The sequence below is a fragment of the Myotis nattereri genome (assembly GCF_964212035.1).
Source record: "Myotis nattereri genome assembly, chromosome: 2".
NCBI classification, from domain to species: domain Eukaryota; kingdom Metazoa; phylum Chordata; class Mammalia; order Chiroptera; family Vespertilionidae; genus Myotis; species Myotis nattereri.
Genome location: NC_138076.1, coordinates 140329021 through 140355172, shown reverse-complemented (window position 1 = coordinate 140355172; position 26152 = coordinate 140329021). Strand labels below are relative to the sequence as shown.

At 39.4% G+C, this 26152-nt stretch overlaps 1 protein-coding gene across 1 annotated transcript in view; it reads right to left on the bottom strand.

The window, feature by feature from the left end:
• The window catches only part of PAWR (pro-apoptotic WT1 regulator), a gene marked incomplete at its 5' end in the record, with an annotated part of 109746 nt that overhangs the window by 34984 nt on the left and 48610 nt on the right, over positions 1 to 26152 (bottom strand). Inside the window, one exon of the mRNA XM_081083376.1 lies at positions 2503 to 2634. Coding sequence (XP_080939502.1) covers positions 2503 to 2634 — 132 coding nt within the window. The remainder of the gene's footprint in view (positions 1 to 2502; positions 2635 to 26152) is intronic.

The window sequence follows — 26152 nt, the reverse complement described above, 5'->3', positions numbered from 1 at the left end:
ACTGTATGAGGCAGAAAGCTCCTCAGAGAACCCAGATCAGCCGAGACTGTTCCATATCCGCACATATACTGTATTTGGGAATAAGCCCTGTGTTCTAACACAAGCCACCCCAGCTTTCACTGGGTAAGGGCTTCATTCCACAGAAAGAAATCAACCCTCTTTCTAAAAGCTGCTGCCTGATGTTATCTGAGTATGCCAGAATAAGTGGCATGGCCAAGAACTGAAACCATGTCTTAAACTGCTATATATTCTCATCCTAGCTGGTGTGGCTCAGTTGGCTGAATATTGTCCTGTGCTCCAAAAGGTTGCCAGTTTGATTTCCAGTCAGGGCACATACCCAGGTTTCAGGTTCAATCCCTGGTCAGGGTGCATACAGGGGGCAATCAATCCATGTCTCTCTCTCTCTCCTCCCTCCTTCCCTCCCTAAAAGAAATAAAAACATATTTTTAAAAAATGCTATATTGCCTCTATCCCAATAAATTAAGCCTATATCTTCACCTGGACTAGGCCCATATTTTTTTAATTTTCAGATTAGGATTCTCATTCTCATGTGTAATTTATTTGTTCATCATTGCTCCATTCTAAAAATGAAAAAAAAAAAAAAGGTCCTTTGAGAAAAAGAAAAACAAACAAACAAGGGAAATTAAGCACTACTTATGCATTTTGCATCCAAGCACCAGAGCTCACAGAAAAATACATATTTTTCATTGAATTTATTGTGGTGACATTGCGTAATAAAATTATATAGGCTTTAACTGTACAATTCTATGATACATCATCTGTATATTGTATTGTGTGTTCACCACCCAAAGTCAAGTTTCTTTCTGTCACCATTTATCTCCCCTTTACCCTCTTGAACCTCCCCACCACTCCTTTCCCTCTGGCAATTACCATACTGTTGTCTGTGTCTATGAATTTTGCTTTATTTATTTTTTTGCTTAATCCCTTCACCTTTTCACCCGTCCCCAACCCCCTTCCCCTCTGACAGCTGTCAGTCTGATCTCTGTATCTATGAGTCTGTTTCTACTTTGTTTGTTAGTTTATTTTGTTCATTATATTCCACAGCCAAGTGAAATCATATGGTGCTTGTCGTTCTCTGACTGGTTTACTTCACTTAGCATAACACTCTACAGGTGGAATAAGCCCAAATTCAATTTCAACTGTGTTAGACAAAGGATACAAAGATAGTTTCGATTATGAATAGTCACACAGATGCTGCTTGTTAGCTTACACCATTATCTGTAATAGGTTCTATTTGTCCTATTAGCAACAATTTGGGTACAGGTGAACAGATAAACCTGTATCACGCTTCGATTCTTCATGTCAATAGATCTCCTCAAAGAGCAGAGGAGAACGAAGTCTTTTATCCGCATTCCAAACCATCTCAAAATACTTTGCTTCTCTCTGCCAAATGCATTTTTATCATTATCTTGCAACTTAATAGACAAGTTATATTTCATTTTTAATCAATAAAATGGGGATGTTATTGGAAACTCCTCTGAAAGTGGTATCTTAATAAAATTCATTTTAAAAAAGTAAAAACTGGAACTCTGAAAAGACTACACTAATTTAAGACCTCAAAATGTGATCAAATTAATTTAAGATTACATTATATCAAGATCACTTCCAAAAGAGTTTATATTAAAGGATTCTGCAAAGTGACTTTCTTAATACTTAATCATCCCAATGCCATTAACTTCCAATTATCTGTACCACATGAATTTAAAAAAAACCAACTAATTTAAAACTGAGTTAAATTTTATTTTAAATATTTTATAATTACACAGAAATATAGAAGTTTCTAACAATTCACAATTTTGTCTTTTATTATGTTTAAACATTTAACTTTGTAGAAACTTGCTGTTGAACTCTTTATTCGCTATGCAATTCTAAAACAAATATCAAACTAGAACAGAACTGTACACTCATTTAAACTTACTAAGAGGTAATTATTAGTCTTGGTTGTTTTTACCAAGAGGTGATTATTTTTCTTGGTTGCTTTTACAATTGATACTGTTTATATCTGACACTTTTTATACTGTGATACTGTTTATTAGTCAGTCAGCAAATATTCATTGATCAGGAAATAAAGACCAAGCACTGCTTAAATCATAAGTATTTGGAGATAAGAAAGATCAGTTTTTAAATCCACTGAAAATATTTCAATGGAGTTGATGTAACCAAAATGAAACTAGAAAAATTATTAATAGTAACTTACAAATTATCATTAAAATAGCTAGTGATGCCTGGCTGGAGTGGCTCAGTTGGTTGAGCGTAATCCTATGCACCAAAAGGTTGCCAGTTCGATTTCTGGTCAGGGTGTGTACAGGAGGCAATCGACTGATGTTTCTTTCTCTCTCTCTCTCTCTCTCTCTCTCTCTCTCTCTCTCTCTCTCTCTCTCTCTCTCTCTCTCTCTCTCTCTCTCTCTCTCTCTCTGTCAGCATGTCTTCCAGTGAGGATTAAAAAGAGCTAGTGACATCCTAGCATTTTTAAATACTCACTTGTAGCAGATAGGAACTGCCTGGATCTAATAAGCTGACCGCTTCATTCTGCATAGTGTTCTGTTGTGTAACTGCATCTTCTCGTTTCCGCTCTTTCTGCCCCGCTTCATCATCTTCATATTCATCTAAGCACTGAAAGAAAGGATAGTTTCCATTTTATTTCACTGAATATTAATAGAATGTTTTAAAAGTACATGAAAATACATTTGTTAGTATAAGGAAATATTTGTGCATTCAGAAACTAATTTACACAGTAAAGATGTTTCTTTCAGCAATATACTGGTATACATTTCATTCCTGTAAATTAAATTATCTGCTTAATATCCAAACTTCCATATTCACATCACTGCCAACATCTAATCTCAAGATTTGCTTAAGGTAGGGTTCACTCATTCTGTATCATCCATTCAACAAGTAAACAAACTGTGTCTACTTTAAACAAGGCACTTTTTGGAGGAAATCAAAAAAGATACACCACAAACATGGTCTGTATAGTCTACAGCAGTGATGGCGAACCTATGACACGCGTGTCAGAGGTGACACACGAACTCATTTTTTTGGTTGATTTTTCTTTGTTAAATGGCATTTAAATATGTAAAATAAATATCAAAAATATAAGTCTTTGTTTTACTATGGTTGCAAATATCAAAAAATTTCTATATGTGACACGGCACCAGAGTTAAGTTAGGGTTTTTCAAAATGCTGACACGCCGAGCTCAAAAGGTTCGCCATCACTGGTCTACAGGGAAGGTGAGACATGTATATAAAACTTAATCATAAAGGCTACTTTCTAGCTTATTAGTACCTGTGAGTACATATGGAAGAGTTTTTTCACCTCTACAAAGACTCTGTAGAAGAGATTATAATTTAAAGGATGGGTAATATCTGCAACTGTAGATACAGAAAGAAGAAAATTTCAGATGGTGGGAAGAGCACATGGAAAAACTTATAGGAAAGGGTGTTGCGAAAAAGCTGAATCAACATCAGCATTATCTATCTCCAGACTTTTTACATGAAAAAATAACAACCCATAATCAGAAACAAAACTCTACACATTACACCCATTGTAAATGAACACATTCCTAACCAATACACTGCCCTAAAGGATTCTATGAAAGACAAAAAAATAAACAATGTCCCTGCAGGCACTCTGCAAACACTAATACACTGACCAACGTACAGAATGGCAAGAAAGACAACAGAACTTACAAATTCTCCCAAGAGAGAGGCCACTGTGCAAGTCAAGAAGGATCACTGGAGTGTCTGGAATAGGAGGAGCCTAGTACATAAGCAGCACATTCAGACACAAGGTTCACAATGGGGGATATGGAAGCAGAGAAGGAATCTTAAATTAGAATGACGTGGGGAGAACATCAGGAAAAGAACGGAAGGGGGAGGTTCCGGATAATGTTCAGGGTCCTCTCCTGTAATGAAACTATGAGTACTGGTGTTATCTGGTCCTAATTATGTAATCTGTAGGAACTGGGGCTTGGATAACCAGTACAAGAAAAAAGATGATACTGTCACTACTGCAATTGCTACGAGTAATAAACTGTCCTTGTCTCTGACCCAGGAGACGTCTGTCTTCTGCCAGGATCCATAAAACTATAGTAGGCTAACATGCTGGCCTGCAAGCAGGGTAAGATCTCAGGTCCTTCACAGTTCACAAAGGTGAAAATTAGAAAGGCATATGCTCTGATCACATATAAATAATATATATACTATAAATAGCCTGAAAACTCTGTACTTTTCACTACACAACATGGAAAGATGTTATAGTGCTACAATTCCCTGGCATATAAGTAAAACATGATCAAACTGATTTTGAGAAAATAACCTGTATACAGCAATTAACTGTATAGGTTAAGAAAGACAAGGACCAAAAATGAAGACTAGCCAAACAACATAATAGATAATTTGACCCTATGAAAAAATATTTCCTATGGGGAAATATTTCCTATTGGGAAAACAAAACCCAATAAAGGATCATGTTAAATGGTAAAATATAAAAAAATTTAAAAGCAAAATTAGATTTAAGACATTAATGTCCACCATCAACATAGTTATTAACATTGTTAATCAGACAGTCCTCTGGAAGGACTGTCTGATAAAACGAGGTAAGAAAAAAAAAAGATTTCAGCATTACAAAGAAGGCAAAAGTCTATCACTTCAAATGATACGATTTTATCAAGAATATAACCTAAAATATTTAGAATTATTAGAGCTACTTGAGATGGTTTTCAGTAAGTAAGCAAAAATAAATAACTTCCCAAAGCAACACCAATAGCCAATGAGATTATATAATTTTAAAAATAACCTTAATAAACTGAAACACTTTATAAAAAAACTGTAAAACCTAAGAAACAAGTTAAAATCCATTCTTAAATTGAGAAAAACTTAATATTGTAGGTGTCAATAATCTTAAATCAACTTCTAAAATAAAAAATGTCAATCAAGATCTTAAGAGAATACATTTGGAAAGCAGGGTGGGTGGACCATCTGGATGCACAAATACGTAAGACATTCCAGAACAATTAATTTTTATTTATTTTTTTTTAAATTAAATCTTTATTGTTCAGATTATTACATTTGTTCCTCTTTTTCCCCCCCATAACACCCCTCCTCCCAGTTCCCGCCCCACCCTCCGCCCTCACTCCCCACCCACTGTTCTCATCCATAGGTGCACGATTTTTGTCCAGTCTCTTCCCGCATCTGCCACACCCCTTTCCCCCCCAAGAATAGTCAGTCCATTCCCTTTCTATGTCCCTGATTCTATTATAATCACCAGTTCATTCTGCAGAACAATTAATTTTTAAAAAGGGTTTATGACAGAACACTCATTCTGGTTAACATTAAAATGTGTAAAACATGCCCTAGCCAGTTTGGCTCACTGGATAGAGCGTCAGCCTGCAGACTCAAGGGTCCCAGGTTCGATTCCGGTCCAGGGCATGTACCTTGGTTGCGGGCACATACCCAGTGGGGAGTGTGCAGGAGGGAGCTGATCGGTGTTTCTCTCTCATCGATGTTTCTAATTCTCTATCCCTCTCCCTTCCTCTCTGTAAAAAATCAATAAAATATATTTTTTTAAAAATGTATAAAACCACAATAATGTAAACTGTATGACAGAGGTCCTAGAACAGAAAAGAAAATTAAGCAAAGGAATTCTTCAGTATATAATACTGAGAAAAGAATCAACCACTTAATGTACAGTGGGGGCTGAGAAGCAAGAATACAAGACCTGGACAGAATAGAGTGGTCTCATCTCTAATCTTCCCCTCTACAAAAGCAGCCATCCCTTTCTCCAGTACCTGAATTGCAAAAATCCCTGGCTGTAGGATTGAACGGCAGTAGCATAAAGCTAGAATTCTTAAATCGTAGAATCCTATCTAATAAAGGATTATAATAAATAAATATATAAATAAAGAGGTAATATGCAAATTGACCATCACTCCAACACACAAGATGGCCGCCCCCATGTGGTCAAAGATGGTCACCACAAGATGGCCAGCAGGGGAGGGCAGTTAGGAGGGACCAGTCCTGCAGGGGAGGGAGTTGGGGGTGACCAGGCTGGCAGGGGAGGGCAGTTAGGGGCAATTGGACTGGCAAGGGAGTGGTTAGGGGGTGATCAGGCAGGCAAGCGATCAGGAGCCAGCAGTCCTGGATAGTGAGAGGGATTTCCAACTGCCTGTTTAGGCCTGATCCCGGTGGGGTCCCAGATTGGAGAGGGTGCAGTCTGGGCTGAGGAACAGCCCCCCCCACCCCCCCAGCATGAATTTCATGCACCAGGTCTCTAGTCTATACATATAAAAGGCTAACATGCAAAGTGTCCTCTCAGGAGTTCAACTGGGAGACCAAGAGTTCAATCACTCGCTATGACGTGTGCTGACCACCAGGGGGTGGCACGGAACAAAGGAAGGCTTAGGCCGGCAGCCGGCAGCCAGCAGACAGGGAAGGGAGGCCCTGGCCAGCAGCTGGAGGCCCCGATCAGCCCTGATTGCCAGTCAAGCCTAGGAACCCTACCCATGCACAAATTTCATGCACTTGGCCTCTAATAGACAAATAAAAAGTAAAAGTTGAGGCAGGGAGCCATGAACTCCCTGAGCACTGGGATGTTATCTTTGTTTTCATTTCTGAGACCCAACCCTTCAACACTAACCTTCCCTCCTTTCACATCCTCTATAAATGTAGACTCCCTTACCAGTAGCACATTAAAAGAAAGGAAAAAAAAACCCAAAAACTCTTCAGTAAATGTTTCATAAATGAATGAATGAGTTACCAAGATGAGACAAATCAGGGAGATGGACTGTGGCACCACAAGGTAAAATTGTCAATGTTCTTTTCCATGTAAACACCGTTGTCCACTGACCTGGGAACCTATTCATTACACATACTATCTTTGTGGAGTGTGTGCATGTTACACCCCAGGCAGCTTTTACAATAGGGATTGCTTGATGAATCACAACTTCCCTCTGAAGTTCTAGCAACTTGTGCAGTTCTTTTAACAACAAGCACCCTAAAATTCTTTAAGCTATCTTACATAACTGGAATAAATATACCTAGATGAACAATTTCATAGAAATTATGAAAAATAAGAAAAGAATGAAAACAAAAAAGAACTGAGTTAATAAACAAAGGTGAGCAAAGACATTTTCTACTTCTGTTTCTTGCAAAGATTAATAATTCTCTAAGCACACAACTGACTGGTATCCTTAAGGGAGAGAGAGAGAGTTGTTTTTAAATAAGTACTAGCAAAGGAGAACCAAAAAGAAGCCTAAATATGTTTAGAGTTATTATGAAGTATAAGCTTTTTATATCTAAGAGGAAAAAAATGAAAATAAAAAATGATTTTATATTATATTTGTATCAGTAATGTGGGACTGAATTCCCTCTCTCTCTTCCTAGCCCTCATTTCTAAATAAATATAAACATGTAAAAGTCATTCTCTCCTTTTATATGGATTAGAGAGAAAGTTGCATGAGAACTGGGTTGACAAGTATAAACTGAAATAAAGTGAGCGTTTTTTTTTTTCATGAAATCAACTTTTAAACAGAGATGATAATAAGCATCTCTGAATTTCACCAAGCTCTTCTTTTCCCAAATTACATTTTAGAACGCTAATATTTTAACAAATAAACCCCCTAAAAAAAAAAAGTATGATCTTCATTGCAAACAACTAATGTTGTTAAAAAAGAGAAGCTATAAGATGTTCTAAACAATTTATTCAGATCATTCCTATAGATCTGACAAAGTAACTAAATAAAAAGAAAATTAGGGTATCTTTAAAGTCCTGTTAGTTAGGACTCAAAATACGAATTCATAGGAATAGGATAAAAAAAATTAGAAATAGATCCAAATACATAAGCAAGTTACAATAAAAGTAGAAACTCACATCAGTGGGAAAAGATGGGCTTTTTATATGTGGTTTGGGGATAACTGGATAGCTGTATTAAAAAATGACATTGGATTTATTCCACACACCACATACCAGGATAAATTTCAGTGCATCATTAAAAATAAGCAAAAATTTGAAGGCACTCCACCAAAGAAAATACAGGAACAGCAAAATAGCACAAGAGAAGAGTCTCAATACCATTACCTACTAGGGAAATGCAAATTAAAACCATAATGGACTATCACTATACACATACTGGAATACCAAGTGATAGTGAGGATTTGAAACGACTGCATATCTCCTCTATTGTTGGTGGGAACTAAAAGTGATATAGCCATGTGGGAAACCAGTTTGGCAGTTTCTTATACATTTAAATAAGTAGACACTTACCATATGACCCAGCAATTCTACTAGTAGTTATTACCAAGAGAAATGAAAACATGTTCACTGAAAACTTGTACCAAAAAATCAGCTTTTTTCATAATATTTGGAAGTAGTCCAAATGACCATCAACTGGTGAACATATTAACAAGCACTAGTACAGTCATGTAATGGAATACTAAGAAACAAAATGAAAAAATCTCAAAAGTATTACTGCTACAAGAAAAACACCAGAAAGTGGATACTATGTACTGTATGAGCCCACATATAAAATTCTAAAGAAAGCGAAATCTTAGGGACAGAAAGAAGATCAGTGGTTCTCAGGAGTTGGGTGTGAGGGGGCTGACTGAAAGGGGCAGAAGTAGTGATGGAAATGTTCTATATCCTGTTCCCATGGTGGTTTACCCAGTTGTGTACATTTGCCAAAGCTCATCAAATTGCACTCTTAAAACAGTAGCATATTATTGTATGTAAGTGACGCCATAATAGTATGAAGAAGAAATAGAGTGGAGATACTGAACAAATGAAATGAGTTAAAAAAAAAAAAAAAGACCTAAATCTGATTAAGCCTCTACATGTAATTACAAATTACAGGAACTAGAGGGGATAGAAGAACATATTAGACACCACAATGGTGCTGCAATTATGAAAATCCAGACTGTGGGACACACTAAGCAGGGTTCAAACAACTATAAAAAAAAAACCAAGCAGCAAATATTTTAGGCTTCTGGAGCTACATAAGATATTTTGTTTTTGTTTTTTAACAACTCTTCAAAAATATAGAAAACAGCTGGGCTAGTGTTGCTCAGAAGTTGAGCATCGACTTAAGAACCAAAAGGTCGCTGGTTCAATTCCTGGTCAGGGGACATGCCCAGGTTTCAGGCTCGATCCCCAGTGTGGATCGTACAGGAGGCAGCTAATCAAAGATTCTCTCTCATCGATGTTTCTATCTCTCTATCCCTCTTCCTTCCTCTCTCTCTCTCTCAAAAAAAAAAAAAATCAATGAAAATATTTTTTAAGATATATATAGATAAAACAATTTTTAGTGCTCCTTCATATAGAAGCAAGCTTCTACTATAAAGACAAATGGCCAGTATCTACAACTAATAAATATGAAACTCAGAGGACACCAATACCAACATATTAACCTCTTTTTTGTACTTAATAAAGGAACTATTTTAAAACTATTTTTTAAATTATCACTTAAGAGATAGTTTGAATAATGAATATATGATGAAATTAAGCCTCAGGAGTTTGAGATTAAGAAATTTTTATTTTTTTAGGTGTGAGAGTGATATTGTTTTTTTTGTTTAAAAATATTCCTAATCTTTTAGAGATATATATATACTGAAATGTTTAAGAATAAAATAGTATGTCATCTAGATTTGCTTCAAAATAATACAAGAGATAGAATGGGCAGTGTGTGCTGCCATGGATAAAATTGCCCAGGAGTTGTCAACTGTTGAGGTTGAAGGATGGCTCCATGGGGGACTTTATCACACCATTCTCCTTTTGTATGACTGAAATTCCCATAATAAAGTTTTTAAAATAGCAATAAAATTTAACTTTGCATTGACTAAAATAACTAGAACTATATAAATATTTTATTTTAAATAGCATAATACTTCTTATTCTAGGGAACAAAGTGGTAGAATATTATTTAAAACTATTTTCAAGGAAATGGGCAATGTTTGCAATTTCACACAGAGTGGAAAAAACTATGTATGAATGACAGAAAATACGCATTAACTATCTCCAGACTGAATTTTCTTTTTTCTTCATAATTGTCAATAAAGTGTACATCAGATTAGAAAATTACAAACTAAACACTCAGATTTTGGAATCAATGAACTTAGATTCAAATCCCAGCTATTACTTAAAATAGTAATAGCATCTACAATTAACTGAATATTTTCTAGGGCACTGTTAAGCATTAACATCTAGTACAGTGATGGTGAACCTCTGACACACGTATCAGAGGTGACATGCGAACTCATTTTTTTGGTTGATTTTTCTTCGTTAAATGGCATTTAAATATGTAAAATAAGTATCAAAAATATAAATCTTTGTTTTACTATGGTTGCAAATATCAAAAAATTTCTATATGTGACACGGCACCAGAGTTAAGTTAGGGTTTTTCAAAATGCTGACACGCCAAGCTCAAAAGGTTCGCCATCACTGATCTAGTACTTCATGTAATTTTCATAAAAACCTTAAGCAGTATGTATTACTTTATAGAGAGGGATCTGAGGATTAGAATTAAGTAACAGGCTTAAGGACACAAAGTCATTGAGGGGTACAGTTGGCACTACAACCTAAGCAGTATAACAACCCTAAATTCAATTTTCCAACTGCTAGGTAGAACCTATTTATTAGACATGAAATCCATTTAGTGTACTGAATTTTGTTTCCAACTACAGTTTACATTCAATACCATTCCACACCAGTTTCAAACGTATAGCAAATTGGCTGGAATACCATGCACTCTACAGTGGTACCCCCAATTGACCCAAGCGCCCATCTGGCCCCAGGCCCTGTTATCTCAACATTATCCCATGTAATAAAAGCATTGGTGGCGTCACGCTTTGTGTGACGCCTCCACAAGATGGCAGCGCGAACAGTGGAGGCAGGGCCTGGTGGCCACTCCGCACAGTGAGGCCTGGGGGTCCCAGCATCTCTGCTGCCTCGCGTGGAGGAGGCAGGTCACGGCAGGGGACGGCAGGTGGGGGCAATCAGGCCGCAGGGGAGGGCAGTTGGGGAGGATCGGGCCAGCAGGGGAGGGCAGTTGGGGGCAATCAGGCCGGCAGGGGAGGGCAGTTGGGGAGGATCAGGCCAGCAGGGGAGGGCAGTTGGGGGCAATTGGGCCAGCAGGGGAGCAGTTAGACGTCAATCAGGCAGGCAGGGAGCAGTTAGGGGGTGATCAGGCTGGCAGGCAGAAGCGGTTAGGGGCAGTCAGGCAGGCAGGTGAGCAGTTAGGAGCCAGCGGTCCTGGATTGTGAGAGGGATGTCTGATTGCTGGTTTAGGCCCGATCCCAGGACATCCCCCGAGGGGTCCCAGATTGGAGAGGGTGCAGGCCGGGCTGAGGGATAACCCCCTGTACATGAGTTTTGTGCACTGGGCCTCTAGTCCTATATAATAAAAGGGTAATATACAAATTTGACCAAATGGTGGGATGACTAGTCAGCAGGGTGCAGGACCAGCAAGTGGGCGGCACCAGGCCAGCCAAGGCAGGTGCCAGCAGGCAGAGGGAGGGAACAGTGATCAGGGGATGGGGGGGAATGGCAGGACCAGCAAGCAGGCAGGTGCCAACAGGCAAAGGGAGGGTCAGCGATTGGGAGGGGAGGAGCAAATAGCAACATTAAAATATTTCTTCTAATTCATTCACTTTCAATGTGCATGAATTCATGCACCAGGCCACTAGTTGACTATATTCTTCATGTTTTCATGAATCTCTGTGGCTATTCTGCTTAATCCCCTCACCCTTTTCACCTAGCCTCCCAATTCCCCTCTCCTGACAGCTTTCAGTTTGTTCTCTGCATCTCCTTTTTTTCCTTTTTTTTTTTTCCCATTAGATTCCACATATAAGTGAAATCATATGGTATTTGTCTTTCTCTGACTGGCTTATTTCACTTAGCATAGTACCTTCTAGGTCGATCCATGCTGTCATAAAAGATAAGATTTCCTTCTTTATTACAGTTGAGTAGAATTCCATTGTGTAAATGTACCACAGCTTTTTTTTAATCTATTCATCTACTGATGGAAACTTGGGTGGCTTCCAAATCTTGGCTATTGTAAATAGCACCACAATGAAAATAGGGGTGCATATATTCTTTTGAATTACTATTTAGGGTTTCTTTGGCTATATTCCCAGAAGTGAAATTGCTGGCTCATACAATTCCATTTTTTATTTTTTGAAGAACCTCCATACTGTTTTCCATAGTGGTTGCACCTATCTGTAGTGCCAACAACAGTGCACCGGGTTCCCTTTTCTCTTCATCCTCACCAACATTTGTTGTTTGTTGATTTATTGATGCTAGCCATTCTGAAGGTGTGAAGTGGTATCTCACTGTGGTTTTGATTTGCATTTCTCTGATGATTAATGATGTTGAGAAACTTTTCTTATGTCTATTGGCCATCTGCATCCTCCACTTCCTTGGAGAAGTATCTATTCAGGTCTTCTGCCCACTTTTTAATTGGGTTGTTTTTCTGGTGTTAAGTTGTCTGAGTTCTTTATACTGCACTGAATTTTTATAAAGAAAAATAAAACAAAAATATCAGTGAGCACTTTTTATCAAACTTTTGTTTCATATTATCTTCGAGTACACTGAGTCATTTTGTAGAACACAGAATTGCTGGGAGTTGCAGGAAGAAAAGAGTGGCTACGAGTTGATGATAGTTGTAGCTGGATAACAGTTTTGTAAGGGTTTATCTACACTATAGTTCTGTGCATGTTAACATTTTTACTTTTTTTTTTTAATTTTAAAGAGACTTTCTAGTAGGAGTCTATGAGGATTCTGTTTTCTATCACTGACAGCAGACCAAGCTTTCCCAGGTCTCATCCATCACTGTACAGACTCTCATTTCCATAGTGCTCTGTACATTTCCTTATCCTGCATGCCTCCTCTCCCTTTCAAATCATTCCATTTGTGCCCTCTGGAATTCCTGCTGATTAACATTTTTGCTCTCCTCAGCTGCAAAATGAAACCTAGTTGGCTTTCTGAAAAAGCTCTTTCCCTTTTAGCCCCCCTCAACAAGAAGCAATTTGTTTATTTTTTCCATTTCTTCCATACGTTAAGGGCCTGGTGGTAGGGTTAGTGTCTTCTCAGACTATCTTTATTGAGCAAGTTTCTCCTTTGGCCACAGTGTTCTAGTCTAATGTTTCTCATTCAGTTAATACCACTCTGTATGAAGCATGGAATTTTGTGTAGGCATTTTCTAGCATACTGATGACTAAGGGATACTACTGGTTTATGGATCAGAAGCATAAAATGGATATTGTGCAATATAAAAATTAGTCCCTCTAAGAAAGAACTGACCCACATCCCATTAAAATACAGTAATAAATAGTCATGAAGATAAAAAAAATCTGTAATTATCTCAGCCTAAACACATTTTACCACTAAAAAACAGAAGGTTTGGTGGTGGTTGTAGGGGTTTTTAAATATACACAGATTTTTCCAGGAAGACAATTACCCTATAAATCCAAGGAATATAATGTTTTCGTTGTTAGTAATCATATAAAGTTGCTCAGAGGATGTCACAAATAGCAAAACTATCATGGTATTTGAGCACACTTTTATCAGTCCGGAAAGAAAACTTTGAAAGCCACTGTATTATGTTTTTAAAGCTCTAAGACCTTGCTTGAGGCAACAAACTGCACATCACAATAGCAATCTTTTATTACAAACCTGGCCTCGATAGTACATATTCAATAAATGTTTACTGAACTGAACACTGGGGCATGTAATGGAGAAACCAGACTAACTAGACAAGACTGCAAAGGACACTGAGGCTAAGGAGGAGTTGGGATTTGAAGTCCTAAAAACAAAGAAAACAACCAATCATTTAATTTCTTGAACAAATGAGAGATAGAACATACTGCTTTTGAAAGACTAGCATTATGATGATATGTATGTAAAATGTACAAATATACTTGACGTGAAAATCACAAGGTAGTAATTTCCTACTACTAAAACTTCTACTACTACAGCGCAAAGGTCTTTAATATAGCAAAAATTAAACAAATTTATAGACTGGAATACCTAAAGAGGATCCATTTAATGACTGCTTTCCATATCAATTTTATAAATATGAATTCCACAAAACTAAGGTCAGTAAAAGCAATCAGCGTACCATTTGTCTACTTTCAACACAATTTGTATTAACAAATTTTTAAATGTTTCTAATACATAAGTATATTAATATACTAGAGGCCAGGTGCACAAAAATTTGTGCACTCGGGGGAGGTGGGGTCCCTCAGCCCAGTCTGTGCCCTATCGCAGTCTGGGACCCTAGAGGGGATGTCCACCTGCTGGCTTAGGCCCGCTCCCCAGGGGATTGGGCCTAAGCTGGCTGTCAGACATCCTTCTGGCAGCCCAGCAGCCCTCGGGGAATGTCCACGTGCCAGTGGGGAGCAGGCTCCCCCACCACCACTGTGCTGGCAGCTGTCAACCTGGCTTGTGGCTGAGCAGAGCTCCCCCTGTGGGAGTGCACTGACCACCAGGGGGAAGCTCCTGCATTGAGCATCTGCCCCCTGGTGGTCAGTGTGCGTCACAGTGACCAGTCATTCCCAGTCGTTCTGCTGTTAGGGTCAATTTGCATATTAACCTTTTATTATATAGGATAGAGGCCTGGTGCACAGGTGGGGGCCAGCTGTTTTGCCTTGAAGGGTATCTCATATCAGAGTGGGGATCCTGCTGGGGTGCCTGGCCAGCCTGGATGAGGGGCTGATGGCTGTTTGCAGGTTGGCCAAGTACCCCAGTGGGGACCCTCACCTCATGGGGGTGTGGCCAGCCTTAGTGAGGGGCTGAGGGCTGTTTTCAGGCTCGTCACACCCCCTTCACGGTGGGGGTCCCTACTTGGGTGCCTGGCCAGCCTGGGTAAGTGGTTGACGGCTGTTTACAGGCTGGCCACAGCCCCTTCAGGGTAGGGGTCCCCACTGGGATGCCTGGCCAGCCTGGGTGAAGGGCTGATGGCTGTTTGCAGGCTGGTCAAGACCCCCAGTGGGGACTCTCACCCATGGGGATGTGGCCAGCCTTGGTGAGGGGCTGAGGGCTGTTTCAGGCTGGTCATACCCCCCTTCACAGAGGGGGTCCCTACTGGGGTGCCTGGCCAGCCTGGGTGAGGAACTGAGGGCCGTTTTCAGGCTGGCCACACCCCCTTCAGGGTGGAGGTCCCTACTGGGGTGCCTGGCCAGCCTGGGTGAGGGGCTGATGGCCATTTTCAGGGTGGCCACGCCCCCCGGTGACCCAAGCTCCCAGCCTCTCCTTTTTTTTTTTTTTTCTATTTTTTTCAGCACTTCCTTGAGTGGAGGCCACGGCAGGCTGGAGGCAGGTATCTGGGATTTATTTAACTTCTATAATTAAAACTTTGTAGCCCTAAGTGAATACCAGGGCCGGCTGGCCAGCTTGGCTTCTTCCAAGGGGGCAACCCAAGCCTCCTGCTTGCTCCAGCTCCATGGCTGCCGCCCTCTTAATTAGGTTAATTTGCATACTTGTTCCCAATTGGCTGGTGGGCGTGGCTTGTGGGTGTAGTGGAGTGATGGTTAATTTGCATGTTTCTCTTTTGGTGAAGTAGAGGTATACCTAACAAAAATATGTAATCATTACAACTATGATTTATCTAAAATGATGCATACTGAACTAAATAATACAATAAAAACTCAACACATTAATAGTTGCTATATTTATTTTTAATAAAATACATGTGTAAGCCAAGTTTCGCTACTTTGATATTTTCATAGGATAAATTATGTGGTATACTATCTTGTTTTTGGAAGAGTTCAGCTAGATATTGCTTCACATTCCTTTCTCTTTTTTCCTATTTGTTCTCTTTCATAAATGAGTCTTAAAAATGAATGAAACCATTCATCTTCAAACAATATTGACAATAGTGCATAAAATCCATTAAAAAGTGCTAGCTAGTTCCTTTAATTTTCAGAATTCCGCCCCCCCAAAAAAATTTAATATCATTCTATTCTGTCCAAATACCTCAGGCTATGTAATATATACACATCTGATCTTAATATAAAGAAACCACACAAATTCCTCAGGTGTTTCAGTTTTTCAATACTTTGTGCAAAGTATATACTTCTTTATAGAGCTCTAACACAAGGAACAGCCAAACATTTTCTTCATGTGAATTAAAATGAGGAACAGAATTACAAAAGAACTAAAATGAAATGAAAACTTCAAACATCCAAGTAAGTTTAATTGTATCTACATACAATAAATTATATAAACGTGGCTCTAAAAGCATTCTGATTGCCCTTTGCATTTAAAAGAAAATCAAGTAAACAATCTTAGCAAAGCTTTTAGGGAAAAGGAAAAAAAAAAACAGAAACTATACAGCTCCATGGCGGTAGGATCTGTATTGAGGATCATACAATTACAAACCATGAATTTGGATAAGTGGTTGTGCTTTCCAAAATGAAAGTTACTATATCCATGAAAGGTATTAAGAGAGTTAAGCTACATTCCACTCATTTTTCTTCTGCAAGACTATGTCAATCCTATCAGTACTGCTGCTTCTTTATCTTCCTCCGTGTCTAGTAATACCCCTTTTTCATCCTCCATTAGTCCTTTATCTAGCATATAGCACTCTGTCATCACTCAAAGGCTGTCTAGATTTTCCTTCCCTTCCCTTTCTGCTCCTAAGCCAAGAGATGTATTTTAAAATGGTTAAACAAAAGAAATTTTCCACTATATAAAAAGAAAATTGAAATAAGATCAAATTAATGAGCATCTCTATGTGAAAATAACTGAGCAAAATAAATGACTTCTCTCATTAGGTAGCTTAAAAAAGCCTGTCTATATTACAATGATTTAAAAATGTTACACACACACACACGGCCCTAAGCTATAAAGTTTAGAAACTTAAGAGTAAATCAAGATCTATGAATTTTTCAGACTAATTATAAAACACCCTAATTGACTAGAATTTCATTTTTCCACAATTTTAAAGCACCTTCCTCACCATTAAACTTCTACACTGATACTATCATATATGACTCAACCATGGTCCCATCCAACTACCTGTGTAGAGATCCCATCAGATCCTAGGGCTAAGCAGTGTCAAATTCTCCAAATAACAATATTCAAGCACTCTCACTTTCAGCTATTTCAACAAATATAATAATAATAATAATTTAAAAACTATAGTTTGGATCTTTTTATTTAAACAGAAAATGGCATCTTTTCCTAATTACAAAATTAATGTACATTCAAAAAGCTTTTAAAAGAGAAAAAAAAAAAATAAGAACTCATCCTTAATCTTAAACAAATGTTATCACTTTGGTATAAAACCTTCTGCTAGAAGGCTTTCCTTTCTTTTCTTTTTTTTATTCACAGAATTGTAGGCATCTATTTTGAGTTCAACTTGTATCATCACCTTGTTTTCAACAAAAATTTTAGTAGCTGCATAGTATATGAGATTATGAATACGTCACAATTTGTTTAATAATATCTGTGTGTGGGATATATAATCTTAATAGTCTTTCATATAAATTTGTGTATCCATCTCTATTTTTTTAATGCTCTTTAAACATGTCAAATTTTCCTCCAAAAAGGTTGCTCCACCCTTATTATTTTTAAGTCTTAAAATTTTTTTTAAAATTTATTGATATGAAAGGGGTGGGGGGATGTTGTTCCACTTATTTATGAATTCAGTGGTTGATTCTTATATGTGCCCTGACCAGGAATAAACACACAACCTTGGCGTCTCAGGATGACGCTCTAACCAACTGAGCTACCTGGCCAGGGCTTACAACTCTCTTTAAAGATATTAGGCAAACAGGATTTCGCTGAATCCTAGTATCAGGATGAACTTACGTGATCTTTTTTTGGCTTTAGGTATTTCTTAATGTATCTTCATTTTCTTCATTGATGTCCTCTCTCAATTTTTATATTGGTTCATTCATTTCCTTAGTATTTCTAAAAGCTCTTTATAAGATGGTAATTTTTGTTATCATATATTGTCCATTTTTTTCTTAGTTCACCTTTTTAATTCCGTTTAGGTTTTCCTTTAGAGATTTTCTCCCTGTGGTTTTATGTTAAGAAAATGTGTTTTTCATTTTAAGATCTAATAAACACAGAGACTTTCTAATTTTTACTACCTCATTTTTAACTCATTTCATATATAATTTGTTGTATAGTGAGATTGGAATCTAATGATTTTTTGCTATAAGAAGACACATGTTCTAGCAATATACATGGAAAAATTCAGAACTGAAAACACTGGCATTGGGTTGTATGAGTAGCTGCCCTAGAGGAGTTCAGCACCTTTCTCTAGGTTTCATATCCAGGGGTTCTGAAAAAACCATCTCCTCACCACCAATTCAAAATGCTATCTTTGCCTGGCCAGCATGGCTCAGTGGTTGAGCATCCTATGAACCAGAAAGTCTCAGCGGGATTCCCAGTTGGGACATATGCCCAGGGTGTGGCTCGATCCCCAATGTGGGGCGTACAGGAGACAGCCGATCAATGGTTCTATCATTAATGTTTCTCACTCTCCCTCTCCCTACCTTTCTGAAATCAATAAAAATATCTTTTAAATGCTCTCTTTATTATGTATTTTTATATATGGCTATGTTTTTAGCTTTCTGTTCCACTCATCCTATCTAATAATAGACAAACATGGTAATTAACCATACCTCTGACACTCTTCCCATTGGCTAATCAGGGCATTATGCAAATTAACTGCCAACCAAGATGGCGGCCGACAGCCAGGCAGCTGAAGCAAACAGGAGGCTTGCTTGCTCCAGTGATGGAGGAAGCCAAGGTTCCCCACCTGCCACTGCCGGCCTCTGAGCTGCACTCTAAGAAACAATGTTGCAATTATAGAAGCTAAACAAACCCCAGAAACCTGCATTCAGCCAGCTGGCCTCAGAGCAGGAGCTGCAACAGTGTTTCAATTATAGAAGCCAAACAAACCCAGATACCTGCTTTCAGCAGCTGAGGTCTCAGAGCTGGAGCCAAGCCTCACAGCTATAGCCAGTTCTCAGTTCCAGTGACAGCCATAGAAGGTAAATAAATCCCAGAATAAAAAGTAAAAATAAAAAAGGAGAAGTTGGGAGCTTCAGTCACCTGCCAGCCTGAAAACGGCCCTCAGCCCCTCACCTAGACTGGCCAGGCACCCCAGTGGGGACCCCCACCCTAAAGGGGGTGTGACCAGCTGCAAACAGCCATCATCCCCTCACCCAGGCTGGCCAGGCACCCAAGCGGGACCCCCACCCTGATCCGGGACAACCTTCAGGGCAACCAGCTGGCCTCCACCTGTACACCAGGCCTCTATCCTATATAGTAAGAGAGCAATATGCAAACTGACCCTAACAGCAGAAAGACTGGGAATGACTGGTCACTATGACACACACTGACCACCAGGGGGCAGATGCTCAATGCAAGAGCTGCCCTCTGGTGGTCAGAGCACTCTCACATGGAGAGCTCTGTTCAGCCACAAGCCAGGATGATGGCTGCCAATACAGCGGTGGTGGTGGGAGCCTCTCCTGCCTCCTCAGCAGCGCTAAGGATGTCTGACTGCAGCTTAGGCCTGCTCCCCGCTGGCAAGTGGATATCCCTGAGGGCTGCCGGGCTGCCAGAGGGATGTCTGATTGCCATCTTAGGCCCAATCCCCTGGGGAGCAGGCCTAAGCCAGCAAGTGGTCATCCCCTGAGGGGTCCCAGACTGCGAGAGGGCACAGGCTGGGCTAAGGGACCTCCCCCGGCCCCCGAGTGCACAAATTTTTGTGCACCGGGCCTCTAGTCTATTTTTATTAATAGCCAAATCATATTACTTTATCATTATATGTTAATAGTATATCTAGTAGTAGCTACAGTTCTCTTCATTATTATTCCATTTTTAAAACTCTCTTGGCCAATCCCAATATATTCTCCCAGTAAAATAATTATTTTAAAAAATTAACATAAAAATTATTTGGAGAAAACTATTGACATTTATTAGCTGTATGATCTTGCAAAATGGGAACAGCAGGAATGCCCATATAAGAGAGTTGTTGTGATATAGGTTAGCAATGAATTAGAACTAAGGAAATGAAGTTGACATGGACTGTGGACAGACAGTAAGCAGGAGTGGAATCTGACTGGATTAGGGAGAGCCAACAGCAGTAAGTTACAAGATGATTCCCAGTTTTCTAGCTCATGGTGTAATCTACATGCACCGACAATTTTAAAAGGTGGAAAATGATGAGGAATTTGGTGTAAAGCATGAAATATTTGTGAGATATACAAGAGGAAGGACCAAGGTACAGATCAAAGGCTAAATCTCTTTTCCCAACACTGTAGGGAGGCTTCTAAGATGGACCTAAATGCAGTTAAGTTAAAGAGTGAGGGACTTTATAGTTGTTCATATGGAAAATACAATAATAAATAATGATTAAGTAATAAACTGTTTCACATACTAAATGTAAACCTACTTTTGCCTTACCCTATATAGGCAACGAGAAATTGAGAGATTCTGAGGATTCTGTAGTTTCTCTGAGAAATAATTGTGCTCTTCTGCTGACAATCAGAGGAAGAAATTTAGGATGAAGTCATGCATGTGAGGCAGATTAAAAGTTTAAAATACGTATTGTAGGAAACATGAAAGTGAGTGAAATGTAAAGGATCTCCAGATAAGTGGTAAGGGTCTTGCTAAGAATGAAGATCCTAAAACTTCAAAATGAAACCAATTTGTAATATCAGCTGTTACTAGTTTAAAGCTTATTGCTGTAAGTCTAATTCTAATATAAAAACTAATTCTTTAATATTTTCAGCAAGCTGTCTAATTATTTTTGGAATGAGTGTACAGGAAGGTCTTCCCTTAATTGTTCAAACAGGTTAACTCAGAAGCAAGTCTTGACCAGCAGGTTATTAATTGCACAATTATGCTTGAACATAATAGTCTTGTTAATATTATTTTCCATCTGGATATTTTTAAGTTACCAAATTTAGTGAGAAAGACTACAGGATCATATTAGTTTTAGATGAAAATTCTTTCCACAATTTACGTACAACCCAGGTTTCAACTAATTAGACTGTTTTTATGCTTAGTAATTAGCAGTAGAAGGCCTGGGTATTTATAACAAAAATTCCTCGATGTTGAGTCACACAAATAATACTAAGGAAACAAACTAAGCATTAGTATAAGGGAAGAGATGCTATCTTCAGAAAGAACTGTCAAAACTGATAAATAAGTAAAATATAGTCTAACTGCAATGTATCAATGATGGCTCTTAATCGTAAGTGCTGAGGTTAGAAAATAAACATACACACCTCAGCTCAATACTTTACAAATTATTGATTACACTCCTAGAGAAGCAATGATATAATCAATGAAAACTATATATTTAGTACCTTTCAACTATTATCAGCTTTAAGCAACCCAGTATTTACAGTCTTTCTTTAGCTACCCCTAATGATACAATCTAATTCCATGACAGTTATTCTTCAACTTCCTAGAGGTTTAGGCAATATATTTAACCCCTCTATACTTCAGTTTTTCTCATCTGTAAAAGAGGGATAACAACAATAGTTATGCCCCATAAAATTCTAAGGATTAAATGTACACAAAAAACTAAGAAGAGTGATGCACTTAGTAAATGGTATATCATCATTATAACTCCCATCAAAGAATATTAGACATACATATAAACATACTAATAATAACAGCTACCTTTTACTAAACTTTATGTACTAAGTATTATCCTAATACTTTATTTGTATTATCTCATTTCATCATCACACTATAGGTACTACTATAGATTACTTTCATTACTTCTCTACGCTAACCCAAAAACAAGTATCCAATTCTTCCACATAGTAGCCATTTTGTATTAATTGAATATTAACTGAATGAAACCTTGTCTGATTATTTCAAATGTAAAATTCAGATTATAAATTCTTAGTTTCTTAATTTTTAATTCATTCTAGTTTTACATAATTTATAGCATTGTTTCCTTCTTTCTTGCTTGCAAATCCCATCTGCTTAATTAGATTTTAAGGTTCCCAAAGGCAGAAACCTCATCCAGTATTGTTTAGTATCCTTTCATTTTATTAGTAATACCTATGTAACACAAACTTAATACAAATGCATGCTCCCTAATTTAATATTTCCTAAAACTGTAAAAAATTTAAATAATTTTAATGCCAAATTTATTCACTTATTCAAAAACATTCCTTCTGCTTAAAAACTATATTTGAAAAATCCTCATGTACACAAGAATGAATAACTTCTGGTACCTCCTATTTCCCATTTCATCCCAGTCAATTTCATTATAGATTCTAAGTGAGAAACAGGATTTTCAAGAACTCTTATATGCAGCATGTTTTCAGAAACACTATACAAATGCAGTAAAGCCTAATTACTTCATAGAACAAGCAAAACTCCCGTATGTCTTAAGTAATTAGTATGAATTATCCTCACTCTCAAGTCCTTCCCCCCAAATAATGAAAAGAGTGATTAATAAATTCAGAAAATCTAAAATTAAGTGGAGTTTATAAGGACTGCAGGCAGAAGCCCTGCAACTAACTTGTAAATTAAGTTATGTCTTACTAGTTTTTGTGGGAGTATGTGTGTGTGTGTGTGTGTGTGTGTGTGTGTATCCTATCTAATAAAAGAGAAACATGGTAATTAGCGTACGACCGCTACCCTTCCCATTGGCTAATCAGGGCGATATACAAATTAACTGCCAGCCAAGGTGGCAACCGGCAGCCAGGCAGTTTAAACTGAACATGAGGCTTGCTTGCTTCAGTGACGGAGGACTGCAACGTTCCCCGGCTGCCTTGCCGGCCTCTGAGCCTGCAGTTTGAAACATTGTAACAAATATAGATGCTAAACAAAACCCCAGAAACCCGCTTTCAGCAGCCGGGATCTCAGAGCTGGAGTTGATACAGTGTTTCGAGATTATAGAACCCAAACAAACCAGATACCTGCTTTCAGCAGCAGAGGCCTCAGAGCTGGAGCCAGAGCTAAAGCTGGCCCAGAATTAAAAAAGAAAAAGAAAAAAAGGAGCAGTTGGGAGCTTCAGTCACGCGCCCGCCTGAAAACAGCCCTCAGCCCCTCACCCAGACTGGCCAGGCACCCCAGTGGGGACCCCCACCCTGAAGGGTGTGTGACCAGCTACAAACAGCCATCATCCCCTCATCCAGGCTGGCCAGGCACCCCAGTGGGGACCCACACCCTGATCCAGGACACCCTTCAGGGCAAACCAGCCGGCCCCCACCCATGCACCAGGCCTCTATTCTATACAGTAAAAGGGTAATATGCCTCCCAGCACTGGGATCAACGGAGCTGCGAGGCCTCCCAGTACCGGGATCAGCATGACAGGGGGCAGCGCCCAAACCCCCTGATCGCCCTGCGGCTCTGTGTGTGACAAGGGGCAGGGCCACAACTTCCCTATCCGCCCTGCTCTGTTCGTGACAGGGGAAGGCGCCCCAACCCCCTGATCAGCCCTGCTCTGTGCCTGATAGGGGGGAGCTCCCCAACCCCCTGATCGCCCTGCGGCTCCGTGTGTGACAGGGTGCAGCGCCCCAACCCCCCCTACCCCACGGGCCCTGCTCTGTGTGTGACGGGGTAGAGCCATAACCTCCCCATCGGCCCTGCCCTGAGTGTGACAGTGGCAGCGCCCCAACCCCCTGATCCACCCTGCTCTGTGTGTGACGGGGCGGTGCCCCAACTCCCCTATCGGTCCTACTCTGTGAGTGACAGGGGGGAGCTCCCCAACCCCCTGATTGGCCCTGCTCTGTGCGTGATAGGGTACCGAGCCCCAACCCCCCTAATGGGCCCTGCTCTGTGCGTGACAGGGGGTGGCGCCGCAACATCCCCATCGACCCTGCCTTGAGTGTGACAGGGGGCAGTGCCCCAACACCCCAATCAGCCCTACCCTGAGCATGACTGAGGGTGGCATCACAACCTCCTGATCCGCCTTGCTCTGTGCATGACAGGGGGCAGGGAGCAGGCCTAAGCCAGCAGGTCGTTATCTCCCGAGGGCTCCCAGGCTGCGAGAGGGCACAGGTCAGGCTGAGGGCACCCCCCTCCCCCCCGAGTGCACAAATTTTTGTGCACCGGGCCTCTAGTATATATATAATATGCTAGTTAACTGGGACACCGTAACGCAGTGGTTCTCAACCTGGGCTGCACATTAGAATCACCTGGGAATCTTTTTAAAATCCTGATTTCTGGGCCTCATCCCCCGGAAATTCTGTTTCTTTTTTACTAATGTTGTGGCCTCAACCCATAACAAAAAAAAAAAACAGAATTTCTGGAGGATGAGACCCAGAAATCAGGATTTTTAAGATTCCCAGGTGGCCGAAACCGGTTTGGCTCAGTGGATGGAGCGTCGGCCTGCGGACTGAAAGGTCCCAGGTTCGATTCCGGTCAAGGGCATGTACCTGGGTTGCGGGCACATCTCCCAGTGGGAGATGTGCAGGAGGCAGCTGATCGATGTTTCTCGCTCATCGATGTTTCTAACTCTCTATCTCTCTCCCTTCCTCTGTAAAAAATCAATAAAATATATTTTAATATATATATATATATATATAAAAAAAGATTCCCAGGTGATTCTAATGTGAAGCCAAGGTTGAGAACCACTGCCGTGATGGGTCTACCAGACAGGAGGTTGCTCGCATAGCATCAGGGGCAGGGCGGCAGGGTCCTCCACGCACCTGCGCTGGGGGAGGGTCTGATCAGCAGCAGCTGCAGCTGCTGCTTCAAGTGCCAGAGAGGGAGGCAGGGCTGGACCAGATAGTGGGCGGCGCCACACCATTTCGAATCGCGCACTGGGCTCCTAGTTTTGTTTATAAAAACACAATTTCCTACAGTCAAAGTACCTACTGAGATTTGAAGCGGCAGGGAGAGAGAAGATTACAGAACCAAAGGCAATCTACCACATGTTGAGGTTTCTACAATGCTATATACTTTTTCTGAGAATTCAGAAATATTTGCATAAACACGATGACAGAGTAATTTGTATATATACTTGACCAAAAGTAATGATAGCACTATTTCTTTAGAACTGAGAAATTATTTTGGAATCTCCTTTATGCTTGGGGAAACAAAAATCACCAAACAGCTTCTGTCACCTTTGGCCAGAATTTTCAATAGAAAAAGTCACCATTTTAACACTACTACTAAAAAGGAAGTACTAAATAAAGGGAGAGTTATAGGAAACAGGACCTGGGAGAAGAATAGGTTGCGAGTCATAGTTCTGCTAAGGTTTCTAAAAGCACAGCACAAGTTCTGCAGAGCTTCTATAGATGACCTACCTCATTTGGTTTAGGGTCTGTAAAAGTTCCTCTTCAATGGTCTTCCCCCTTAGAAATATTCATCTAGCCCAAGCATGTCAAACTCGCAGCCCCCAGGCCGCATGTGGCCCTCAATGAATATTTTGAGGCCCAGCCAATATAATGGTATGTAAGAAATGTTTTAATAAAAATTTCGTAACTTAATTTTTACAATATCCTGTTATATATAATTATTAATAACAAACTACAACATTCGCTAATGACTTATTGCTATAATTGTGTTGCATTCATTTCCCTTACATGCCTTACCCACAAGTTCACCATTTCTCTCCACTAATACTAGCAGTGAATATTTTAGCAGCCAATGGCCATGTCATTAGTCTTGTACTGAGTTGTTTGGTGTGCACAACAGGAAATATTTCGATTTTGGAGAACAAGAAAAATAGGTTTATTTGCATTACGCTTATTAATTTGTGCAGTTATTCAGTGTCTGATAAGTTAATGTTCAAGAAAAAATATTTTTATTAAATGTTCTATTATTATGTTAATGATTACTTTTATTTCAGCCCTTTGTATCCAGCATGTCTCTATCGAAATAAACCTACGTTTCTATGAAAACTGAAGCTTTTGTTTTTTTGTGGCCCACATAAACTTAAACCTTATTTGACCCGTGTTAGCCTTTGAGTTTGACATGCTTGATCTAGCCCCTCAAGAAGTTTTATATTTCTGTTTAAATTTCCTTGTCCCCTAGGATATCCTTTCCCCTACACCTCATATACTCATTCTGAAAATAATTTAAATTTGAACTTAACACAAAAATTATTCATACTAATAAATACGTTCATTTTTAAGAATAATTCCCCTCACAAAAAAATAAAAGTATCTACCTGCTGGGGTCCAACCCCAGCGGGTCCAGGGGTCC